Genomic DNA, 12,788 nt, shown 5'->3' on the forward strand with positions numbered 1-12,788 from the left:
CCCATTTACGGCCCACATGTTCAAAACTGATAGCCGTCCTCGGAAAGAAAAGGGGGAAAAAAAGAAAACTCATGCAACTCATGAGCAAGCACACTCACTCCTGCAATGCATATGCAGATATGGAGAGCCTTGGGGAGCAACACTGGCCTGGAACTGTTATCAAGCTCTCTCACTCCACACTGTCATTCTGTTTTTCCCCCCTTTTTTTTCTTTTTCAAATCTGCCCTATATTTCCATGGGACCAAAAGTAATATTGGAAACAGAGGGAGGCAGGCATGGGCGAATGGAACGATGACTGTTTGAGTGCTGGGATTAATTGAGCTTGGCAAAGAGAAAATGAAATGGCCAGAAAGCCATCTTGTTCAGTGGATTGTTTTGTGTTTTTGCGCGCACCGCTGAGACAAGCTCACATGATACTGTAGGTGACTTTCCGGGTCTGTGCACCTAGCAATTAGTATCAGCCAAAGTTAATGTACCCTTAGGGAGAACTGCATCTATTTTTTGTCTTTTTAATCTGGAACTCTGACTTAATTGATTTTCCAAGATCTTTTCAGTTAACCACACATAGCTGGGAGGGTAATTGGCTATGAGCGCACAGTACAGGTTCAAATTTACGACACCCTCAAATAACAAGCAATCATTTTCAGGAGATTATGCAGACTTATCTGATACTCATAGTATTGAGACAATATTGAAAATATTTAGAAATAAATAAGTAAAACAAAGTGAGAAGCTGTTCCTGTAATTTTGCAACTACCGGGAAAGAAGTCACAGACAGGGTCTCCTACAATCATGTACATTCTTAGTGGCAATAAAACCATTCACTGAGCTATAATATAGTCATGTTAGCTTCATGCCCTGGAACATTTCAGTGCAAGCAGTTGGTTTCGGCTATGCTTCATGGCAGAAGGTAGAGCGGCCATCCAGGATAATATTATAGGAAGGCCCTAACCTTACCTGGGCACACGGCCATAATAATTATATATTATGTGTTGCTTGGGCCAGACGTCCTGAGCTTCTGCACTTCCTCTGGGCTATGCTCAAGCCAAAGACATAAAAACCTGGGCTTCAGTCTCTATTTTCTTAAAGAGAAACGGAACATTTTATTTTCATTTGTTTGCATTAAGGCCTTTATGGAAAGTCACCATGTGAATGGCAGGATAGTTGGGCGCAGACAGAATACCATTTCCACTACATCCTTGCAGTAGCTCACTTTAACACTCTCCTTAGGCTGTCAATTATTTACTTAACATGTTAACCACAAGGTTTTATTGTCTATTTAGGTTCCTGAATCCTATTTGTGCAGTATTTTTCACACACATCAAAAGTTCTCATTCTATGTAAATAATTACTTCACTTTTTTATATTCATTCATTTTACAGCTGTATCCGAACCAGTTGAAACCTTACACTAGTTTATCTCCCTAGGACTACAATGTGCATGTACCATGTTAACCCTCTTAAGAACGGTAATCAATCTGTGACAATATGTCAATACTCAACGCACCAAAAGCCACTGCAAGACAAACAACACAGATTTTTTTAAGTGCCCTACCCACATACAAGAAGCTGTCCTTTAATCCGGATCAGGCTATTGTTGTCGGATTTTACTGTACACTTTTTACATATAATCTCTTTCTGACTTTTCTCTTCATTCCAAATGCAGCTTTCAAATATGATTTGCTTCAAGATGACATGACCTTGTGTGCAGTGAATGCATTACTCCAGTGATAAAAGAAGTGATCCATTGTACAATATCCTTATGCCAGCATTTCGTCACGCATTGACACAGAGATTTCACTAATCTATATAATAACCTATGGCCATCATAGAGCTTCGCACAACACATAGGGGTTAAGCAAATACCATCTTCCGTGTAGGAAATCCGCATCAATGCAGATGCACAGTATTTAAACCGCAAAGGAGATTTAGCAGTGTGAAGCCGACTGAAAACATCCACTAGGCAGAGACACGACACTGCAAACCTCACACTTCACTTAGGGACAGAGGCGGCCTTGCCTTAATTAAATCAATTATGACATGGCGCTCATTAGAGACGTGCCACTCAAAGTGATAAGGATAGAAACAAGCACTCCGAAGAACTGATTAAGCAGTTGCGGGGGAGTAGCACAGACTAACTTCTTGTGAGTTGTGAGCATGTGTGAGTCGTTGATGCTTGTTTGAGCGGTTACGTGAGGGGGTTTCGGAGAGGGGAAGTACAGGTGCCTGTAACTGCTGCCTTTGTACAGTGTAATGACTTAAGACTGTCTCGCAGCGTGGCGGCAAGCGCTCCATCACAGGAGGAGGGTAATAGTGCAGACCCCCACAGGCAAAGCTATTACCCCCCAAAACAGCGTAGGACGGGTTTGCAGGACAAGGCGTTCTCTTCATAAAAAAAAAGAAGAAGAGGCTTGTAGCGACGCGTGCCTTTTTCCGCCGTACATGCAGCCAGGCGACAGAGCAGAGTCGGAGAACAAGGACACGCGTCAGGCGAAGCAGGAGACCTTCCAAGCGCGCATCGCCGTGTGCAATTCAGACCCAGCCACTGATGGCAGAAGAGGCGCAGCGAAAACAAGGTGAGGTGAGATGAGGCGAGGAGATTGGCTTTCAGCATAGTCCCCTATAGCTCTACGCTGAAAGAAAGGAAGAAAGGGAAAAAAGAACGAAAGAAAAGAAAGGCAAGTACCTGAAAGGGGTTCCTGTTCCAAGGCTAGCAGATTGATTCGGGAAAGGTAATTGGTGTGTTTGTGTGTACGTGGGTGCCGGGGCTGGAATTGTGTAGGTGTGCACTTATGTGTGTGTGTCTGTGTGTATGTGTGTGTCTGTGTGTGTGTTTGTGAGTGTGTGAGGGGGGGGTGTGTGGGGGGGGGGGGGTGTGGTTGAAAACAAGCTGGAACACAAATGAAATTCCTCTGAGAGAATTCTTTAAGTAAGTGCAGTGATAAAGACACGCTGGTCTCTCAGAGGAAGTGAGAGGCTGCTGCTGATAAGACTGAACTGAGTGCGCTCACCACTGGCAAGCTTGCCTGGCGCTACGCAGGGAACTAGAGCAGTTGACCTCTCTCCCTCTGTTTCTAGCATCCTACAGTATACTGTCCTGCTATCCTTCCTCTCTCTATCTCCACATCGATTATTACATAAGCGTATGCAAAGCTTCATTGCTAACTCTGAGTCGGTTGCTGTTGTAGCTTGAGACACACACACACACACACACACACACACACACACACACACACACACACACACAAATACACACACACACAAATACACATACATACACACACACACACACACACAGGGGGCAGGACAGAAACTGCACATAAAAATGAATAAGAATCAGCACAGGCCATTGGAGTGGATGATGGGGTTTGTCCACATTATAAGTGAAGCATTGTTGTTCCCTGTCTCTCTCTGTCTGTCGCTTTCTCAATTCAATTTTCAATTCAATTCAACTTCAATTTAAAGGCTTGCTTGAGTTTGAGGCTGTGTTTGAGGCCTTGTGTTTTGACTTTGTTTGCAGTATTATTTCCTGATTCATTTTTATTTTGCTATTCTATTTTTTGTAAATAAATACTTTAAATTCACCCTTCGTGGTCATTTTGCTTTTTATGCCATCTCAAAAAGTTTTGCTCAAGTTCTGTAACCATTAGAACGGGACATGACACTGAAGGGACTTATTTTCTGACAATGACCAGCAGACATTACAGTATCCCGCTTATATAGCTCTTATATGGCTCCAGAACGAGAAAAGAACCTTCACACAATGTGTCTTTTAAATGATCTTGTTACCCTTTCCTGGCTTCTGCTAATAGTTTGCCCCACAAATTGAACTTGAAAGTTTCAGATGTGTCGCATGGCAACGCATTACTTGCTGAATTTGACTTTCAATGAAGTTCCATTACAAGTGAACAGACTACTTGCGGAATGATATGAAAGACTTGAATCAGTAGCACAAAACCTGTTGCCATTGGCTGCGATCATTATACAGAATTATCAGACCTCTGACCAGTAGGAAGGTTTGTTCATGTTAATGGAACTTATTGCAACATTCTGAAGGGCCATAAAATAAATTAAAAGATTCTCTGTCTCTCTCTCGCTCTATGTTTTCCTCCACCCTGTGCTTATTTAGGGAGTAATGGCATTTGCAAGGGAGTTCTTTCACAACAAATGACCACAGAAGACTTTTGAACTGTACACATGGACTGATTTGATTTGCAATGTATTTTGAATAAAGGTTTTTACAAAAAAAAAAATCAAAGTCCCCTTCTCGTTCTACCCCCTCCCTCCATCCCCTGCCTTTCTTTCTTTCTTTTTTTCTCCTTTAACCAATTCAATGGTCCATTTCACTGTCTAGACTGCACCTGCTTCACTGCTTCCCTGCAAATGATGCAAAGACAAAAATAGTTGCCGGGAGACAAACAGCCAGAAATCCGAGAGCAAGTATTCCTTTCTCAACCTTGGCAGCTTCGGCTGGTGCCAAAACATCTTAGACTGATAGCATTACTTTAGATGATTAGATTACACCTCTACATAACTCTGTGCTGTGTGGAACACCTGCATTTTTCATGACCAGAAAAGAAGAAAAGAGAGAGAGAGAGAGAGAGAGAAGGAGTGCTGTAGGCACACAGTACAGTATGTGTGCAAGAGACTCAGCCTTTAGGTAACAAAAACACACACATACTGTAAGCAAGACTTTAAATGTATCACGGCTGATCTCAGTGTTCTAGAGGACATTTTAATGGATCGGCCAATGGGTTAATACATGCTAGCATCTCTCTGGTTCCTTTGAAAAACCCAAGTAAGACTGCACTATGCCTTTTAGTTGACAGCAACTTCCACTGTGATTTCCACAGTACTAGTAATTCAGACACAACTCTTTGGTCTGTGTTACATTTTGAAGACACCCCTCTCTGCAAAATCGAAAGCCATGCTCACACTGCCCTGAGCTTTTCTTTTTTTTTTTTTGTCACGCTAGTCTAGAATTTATTTTGGCCCTCCTCATTCAGACTCACCCAGAGTGTTATTCTCCCCAATCACAAAGAGGAGGCATAAAACCGGATTTATCACTGAGCACTTCCATAGTGAATCTGAACAAGCGCAGTCAGACTTGCCACCACCTCCACTGTCTGAGGTGAGTGACTGACTGACAGACAGACTATACAGAGAAGACACACAAGTGTGTAAGTCTCACTTCACGCACTGGCGAGTAATGAAATCACCTTTAACCACACACGCAGACGCATGAGAGAGGCATTAAGTCGATTCCGAACAGCAGGCCAAACACATGTGGTTTATATTGATAGCCCTCCGACGAGACCCATAAGGGCAATGCTGATAACGTTTATGTGGATAAATAGACCCAGCTTGAGAGAGATTGCAAGTTACACACACCCTGCAGAGAGACGTCACACACACACACACACACACACACACACACACACACACACACACACACACACACACACACACACACACACACACACACACACACACACACACACACACACACACACACAGTTCTGAGTCAGACTCTGTTGAAGGGATACTCTGAGTTGAAACAGCTTGTTTTTAACTTTTTTGCCACTTTTGTCTCTGACTACACCTGCTGCACTGCTATGAGGCCATAAGGGTCCCAGAGGTCAAGTGAAACTGACCATCCATATTCCACTCCCTCAAGAGTGTAGGTTCAGTTCGCTTACTAAATCCAGGAGCTGCCAGTGGAGCAAAATCGGTGAAATGTCAACTCAACTTGGCTCAATAAACAGTTAAGCAAACACTGAGGTTCTCTTCACTTAGTGCCGACTGAAGGGAATGGCAGACCAATGTCAAACAAGGCTATTTGATACATACTGACGTTTTGCTAATGTCTTTCCATGAATGTGATGGGCATGTGCACACTTGCTTGACACAACTTAAATTTAAATTCAATTTAGACTAACCAAACAGTGACATCATATGCCTTGCTTCGTTGCTGTTGCTGAGAGTAAGTAATGTATGCACCAAAAGCCACTCTGAGTCTCCCGAGAAGCAAAATTAGGCTACATCACGGTCCAGCGCCTGTATTCACATGTCTGTTTATCAGAACTGCAGAGAGCCATTTCCCATCTAAAATTAACAAGGGCCTTGCCCTGTGGTGTTCAGCCATCTTGAAATAATAGAGACTGATTACATGAGCCTCTGCCAAACTTCAGAATGTCGCCAACTCCAACTCTGGCTATTTATTACATGTAAAACTTCTAAGACCCTGAAATGTCAGGTACCAAAGTCTTTAGACCTCTCTCTTCCTGGTCTTATCCCTGTGGCTCTGTGCAAAGTCGGGGAAGTCTCTGAGGATGCTTCAGTTCATGCAATCAATGCACAGCCATTGATATAGAGCTCCCCTAAAACTGCAAAGGTTCCTTGCAATGGCTCAATTTTCAATTTTCTCACAGATCCTCTTCTGGTTCAATATTATGGAATAGCCACATATTGTGACCAGATAAGGCCCTATATTTCATTCCAGTCTCAATTTCAAACACCATTAGAGAGCTCTAAATCCAATACTTACCAATCCACAAATGAGAGGTTAAATGTAAATGGCCTCACTCAGTCAAAGTCTTCTCTCAACTATAATGAATGAGTGTACATACAGTTCTTTGTACATATGGTACAAACTGAAAGGTGTGTTGCATTGCAGCCTTTGATCACATTGCTATAAGCTTTGAGTGTGTACCCCTGTATTTTAAGGAAGAACATTTATTTATTTATGATACATTATTCATTCACAAAGAAAATTGGTGTCCTTAAAGGTTGGATATTTCCTCATTTTTTACTTACAGTAAGGCATTAAGATCAATTTCCAAAAAAATAAAATATTCCTCTTTTAGTCAACTTTAGCATGGGTTTAAGTATGTACAGTATGCACCCCACTGTGTGTATACTATATATAAATTTTTAGTATTCTATTATTCTAGTATTTTAGAGTCTATTTTTTATTACTGGCTGAAATAGTGTGGTATCCTATGCAAACAGCATGGTTCCGCAAGCTCCACTACCATGATTAGTATGCCTAGTGTTCCACAAAAATACTCCATTTGATGGTTACTTGTAGTCATGTAGGGATTCAGGACTTTGTGACTAAAGTTCATACTCCTTTGAAGCCTTTTGAACCAAATGCATACCAGGTTACGCATACAAATACAGCTAAAGCTGTAATTCCATTCACCCACCTTTAGCTTGTAAGTTTGTGTTTGACATTAAAGTATTATAAAATGTGTAATTTGCAGACGGATCCTTCCACAGAATGTAGTGGCTGATATTGTGAGGCTGTTTTCGACGATAGGGATGACTACTTTTGTTGTCCTTAACTTATAGTATACATTCCATGATTTCATGAACTGGACCATATTATTAAGATGGAATGCTTTGCCATGTACAAACCTACAAAAAGTCAAAATCGAATAGCCTAGCGATGAACTGAATAGGCTATCAAACATGAATCCAATTTCACTACAGTTCTCCAGTAACGTAGCCATGACAGTGACTGTAATATGCTTTTAACATGTGAACTGCTTTCTCTTTCCCTTTTCACTGCAACTCTACATCCAGATGTGGGGAATTATTACTAAGTACAATTTCGTTGTAACTGTGACAATGACAAATAAAGATATTCTATATTCTAACAGTGGCAATAGCACTGTTTTTCAACTAAGCTAAATAAATGTAAAAATGTCTTTAAACTTTGCAACCAACATGTGGTTCATCTGCATGTCAAACCATCGGGGGTGGTTCATACGAATCCCGTACGAATCAACAATGATCCGTTGCACCCCTCTAGTAAATATCTAGCTGTGTGAGTCAAGCTTACAAATGAATACCTATACCTTAGGGGATCTGTGAAACTGAGTGACCTTTTAAACAATCTAAAGCAGGTTTCTGAGTCCCATTCGCCACACTTCCGTGCTTGTGTATCAGATAGCATCAGCATCCCCTGTGATTCTCTGTATTTGTTAACAACTCTCACAGAGCCCCATCTCTCTCTATCTCTCTCTCTCTCTCTCTCTCTCTTACTCTCTCTCTCTCTCTCTGCCCAGCTGTCTTCACAGGGGTGTTTTTATTCTCCTGATTCTCCAAAGCAGTTGAGCAGCTGAAACAGGCACAGGAGGTTTTTCTCTCGCCACGAAACAAGACTATTAAATGGCCACTGCATCAGGGCAGCACTGACTCTATAACTGTACTTCCCTGTCTATTTACACAGGAATGGCCCCTCAAACAGCTGGCCAGGCAACAGTGCAAGCCAGCGTGAAGGGAACAGAAGTACTGTTTTTTTGCTTGTTCTTTGCCTTTGTTTAGCCTGGTTAGATGTTGTCACCGATCACCACTTTATCTGTGGGAGTGGAGAGAGTGTGTGTGAGCACAGAAAGAGAGAGAGAGAGAGAGAGAGAGAAGTTTGGTACAAGCAGCTGTGTGAATGTTAGAGGAAGTGTGCGAATGTATGTTTGTGTGTGCATATCTGTGTATGTTTGTGTGTGTGTGTGCGTGTATGTGCGTGTGTGTGTGTGTGTGTGTGTGAGGGGAGCGAGTGCATCGGGAGCAGAGGTGCTGGTGTACGGAGACAGGTGTGAGCGCTGGAAGGCTCGGCGTGACAGGCCAGTCACCATCATCATGTCCCTCACCTCTCTGGGTCCTGCACCACATCACCCTCACACACACACACACACACACACACACGCCCGCCCCATCCTGTTACGTAAGGCCCGTTGCCGCTTATAGCAACACGCGCCCGGAGATTCATGACGGGGTCCAGTGGCCGGGACAGTGGTGCTGATGACAGCCGGGCAGTAACAGTGAGCAAACAAGGGCCGAGTGCCGCGACCGCTCACGGGCAATGCGCCGGATTTACGACGCTTGGTGGCTACGCAGGCAGCCGAGTCATATTTCACTCCAAGTGCCGACGACGAACGAGGCCCCTTTTTTCCTCCCCGACGTTCCTTTCACCAACCCTTCGTTATGAGGAGGAGGAGGAGGGGGTGGGGGTGGGATGGGGGTCACGTGACCTGCTGATTCATAGAACAGCAACAACAACATAGAGGCAACAGTTCGGGGGGTACATTTTCTGTCACTGAGAAGTCTTTTGATTTGTTTGCCTGCACTAAACAGGAAACAGATTAAGCTGGTGGCGGTACCTTTAGTCAACTGTAAAAATGACTCATGTATCTCAGCAGCATCCTGCTATCCAACTCTTTCTCTCTCTCTCTCTCTCTCTCTCTCTCTGATTCATTTGCCATCGGGGCTGCAAATTACTCTGAGGAAATATGCACAATCGTCAACACGAACACTAAACTCACACCCCAGCGCTGCCTTATTCACTCTGTGAGCATTTTTATGATGACTGTCTGTGAACTGCTATGTCTGACAAGTGCAGGCAACAGAAGGCCTGACTGGATGCCATATGGACATGTTTTTTTGTTCTTCACTGAAATGCAAAATGATGACTAGAACATCATTCCATCAAACCAGACCTGACTGAAGTCCCCAATTATATACATAACGTGTGGATGGAATGTGGAAGGTTTAGGAGGTCCTCTTCATCTGGACTAATTGATGTTCTTCCACGGCCCTGTTTCTCATTCATCTGCTGCGCCATCTGCACGGGCATGTGTTTCCCTGTGCCTCCACCAAAGCAGACGTCCTTCCCGAGATTTTTTGGAGCATCGAGTCAAGTGAATTCGGCACTTTAATCTCCTTAATTATGCAAATCACATGCCACAGATACTCCTTATCAGACTTGGGTTTCAATATGGAAGGGGTCGGCCGCACATACTGAGCAGTTCCTCACTGGTTCCACCAGCTTTGGCAGAAGTTTCTCATGAAGATTCTGCATTTGTCAAAGCAACCTTAGACCTTGGCCACTCTGATGTCTGATCGCTAGAATTACATTCTCTCCGCAAGCCCTCTCTTGTGTTGCTCCAACATATACAATCAACACAGAAAATCAGATGGCACTCAATACTCCATTAATAAGCCATTATTATCCCTGGGATCTTCAGTGCAATTCACTTTCTTTCTTTTATCCTTTTCAATCAATTTTTGTCATACATCTCTTAAAAATGTCTAACAAGAGCATCATTTGACATGCACATGCTAATACAAACTGATCATCAGCTTATATTAGCATGTTTTGGCAATTATTTTGTGTAGATTGAGATTCTCCACGTCTATTTATTGGTGTTTAATTTGCGTCCATGTATATGAACTATTATGAGAGCTAACAGAGACATTAGACAGAGTAAGGGCAGGATGCACTGAAGGAAATCGATTTCAAATCATGTTTGAGGATAGAGTCCTCTCACACGCGCAATGGGACAACAGCCAGGACGGGATGCAAATGAGCTATGGCAGGCCCTCGGACGGCACCGTAATTGGGCTGACTGTGTTTAACAATTACGATTAGCTAGTCTCGGCAATGTCAGTAAACTTCACACTCGTTACAATGATCTGTAAAAATCTATTACCACGAAAAACCTCGCCCTCTGGCATCAAATTCACACCGCCAGAGACATGACTGACTTAATAACTTCAACAAGACTTCACCACTTTACATCATCTGAATCATGACATTCCAGGAACAGGACATGGATGAGTCATTTGAACACATGGTTTTTATCCAGATATAACCTGATTTTACAGTAGTCGATTGGATATAAGAAAGACAAGAAAGAAAGATGTTTTTGGACTAAAATACAACATGATGAATAGGATATAAATCCATCTAGCCAAGCCTGCTAGACATATGCTGTTATGTATGATGTGTATGTCTAAGGATTTGGCAGGGAAAGGCTTCGACCATAAACCTAACAAAACAACAATAAATTATGAGTCTGCACAAGCGTGAGTCTGCAGCCTAAAGACAGCAATCAATGACAGAGATTGATAAGGGAGAATAAAAATGTATGTGTTACCTGCGGTGAAGTTGTAGCTCGCTGAGAATCCCATGGCTTCTAATTCACCATCGGTCACAAATTTTATCCAAAGGTACCGGCCACTGGACCTGATATACAACGGGCTTTGCTGGCCACAGTAGCGTCCAATTATTGGAGAAAAGCCAAATGGCCCATCTCGTACTTCAATATGGTCAAATTTACATTCCCACGAAGGCTCTATTGAATACTTTTCATCAAAGAAAAGATCAATACATTGTCTTGGGGGAGCTACAAAAAAAGAGAAAACAAGCGAAGGGGAAAACATGTTAGTGCAGTTGTATGTAAAACAAACCATGCTCATTAGTATTATTGAGATGGATATTAAAATACATAGTATACAAGCTATTTAGACAAAAAAATTAAAAAAAGACAAGTTTCAACCATTAACATCATCACACAATGACAGGCCTGCAATTAATATCTTGACATAAACAATTAACAACCCAGCATGTTAACATTGCTTATTCTCTGTTTTCAGCATTATTATGTTTCACAATGTTTAGATATCAATGCATTACATTTTTATTCAGTCTTATTATATTCTGTCTATGAAGAAACATTTCAGTCCGGAAAACATGTGACTTTAGGAGAATGTTGCAGAAAATACTGCATCTGCAGACATGGTTGTTTGACCAGCGACTATTCATGGCTCCCTTTTAAAATACCCTGGCTGTTTATTATGTGGTGTGGAAAGCACCATTATTTAACTATGCAAATCTGTAACTAAATCCCTGAAATGACAGCCATTAAAACAAATCAACACAACTTTTAGTGTGATTAAATGTCCATCTGGTGATATCACAAAGCTCTATCCGTGCTTATTGAGTGCTGGGTGACAGTGGATGAAAAGATCCTTCATTACAGGAACCAGGTCACTTGTATCCCTGATGTAGATGTTCTAAAGAATATCTGGGTTCATTAAATCGGTCTCTGACAGATGACGTAACAGTACTATCCGAATCCAATTATCTGCCGTTTTGCAGGTATTCTGAGGTAGTAGCTGAGAAGCGTTAACGTGAGCTTGTAGTTTGTAGTTTAGTGGAAATTGGAATTTTAGAATTTTTTGAGTTGATGTTCAAAACTCCTCTCCTGTTCTGTGTTCAAAGAAGATATACTTTATTCAGCAAGGACTGCAAATGAGGTCCTTGAGGATGATCCATTCATCAGATCACACTGCTCTCTTTAAGTGACCCTGTGGAGGATGACCTCTGTGATGGGCACGTACCTTCGATGATGTAGATGCACTCTGTCTCTGGGGGGTATTTGTTGGGGTAATTGGGAGAGGTGAACAGCCCCCCTTCTGCTTCTTTCACCCAGGTCCCACACTGTCCTGCTGGCTGCACTCCTGAGTTGTTTTTCACTATAGGAGACAGCAAAATGAAACATCTTGAATATCAAGCAAGAACGTGGATACAGTGTGTGTGTGTGTGTGTGTGTGTGTGATTACATTACCTGCTTCTTTCTTTGTTGTCCCAGACAACCCAAGCATTAGGAGACTTGCAACTGTAATAAGAGACAGTGCAATATGAACAGGCAGTGATCCAAATGGTTTAACTTCTTAGAATTTTGTGTATAACCAGGACAGGCTGAGCTAGATATATAACTTAAAGAAATCTGACACTAGCAAGCAGCTCACTGAAAGTTCTCTGTCACTCATAACAAGTATGATGCATCCAGCTGTAATAATTTCCCTATTCTCTTTGAAACTCCTTAACAGTTCAGACATGTGTAGGCTGCAAATTGCAATGACAAAATTAATCAATGTCGGTTCTGAATAGTTCAAGTATACACAGGTGGAAGCTTCCCACTGATGCTTTGAGAATGTACC

The 12,788-nt window shown here is 42.3% G+C and overlaps 1 protein-coding gene across 2 annotated transcripts in view; it reads right to left on the reverse strand.

Moving 5' to 3' along the window:
• neto1l (neuropilin (NRP) and tolloid (TLL)-like 1, like) overlaps positions 1 to 12,788 on the reverse strand; it is a 78,844-nt gene that overhangs the window by 64,843 nt on the left and 1,213 nt on the right. For both annotated transcript variants that reach the window (XM_076290838.1, XM_076290837.1), the window contains 3 exons: positions 12,413 to 12,463; positions 12,186 to 12,320; positions 10,940 to 11,188 (listed from right to left, as the gene is read on the reverse strand). In XM_076290838.1, the coding sequence (XP_076146953.1) occupies positions 10,940 to 11,188; positions 12,186 to 12,320; positions 12,413 to 12,463 (435 nt within the window). The remainder of the gene's footprint in view (positions 1 to 10,939; positions 11,189 to 12,185; positions 12,321 to 12,412; positions 12,464 to 12,788) is intronic.

This window comes from Alosa pseudoharengus, unplaced genomic scaffold (assembly GCF_046254945.1).
Source record: "Alosa pseudoharengus isolate Yale_2024_CS ecotype anadromous, Long Island Sound unplaced genomic scaffold, YU_APseudo_1.1 YU_APseudo_1.1_scf_18, whole genome shotgun sequence".
Lineage (NCBI taxonomy): Eukaryota > Metazoa > Chordata > Actinopteri > Clupeiformes > Clupeidae > Alosa > Alosa pseudoharengus.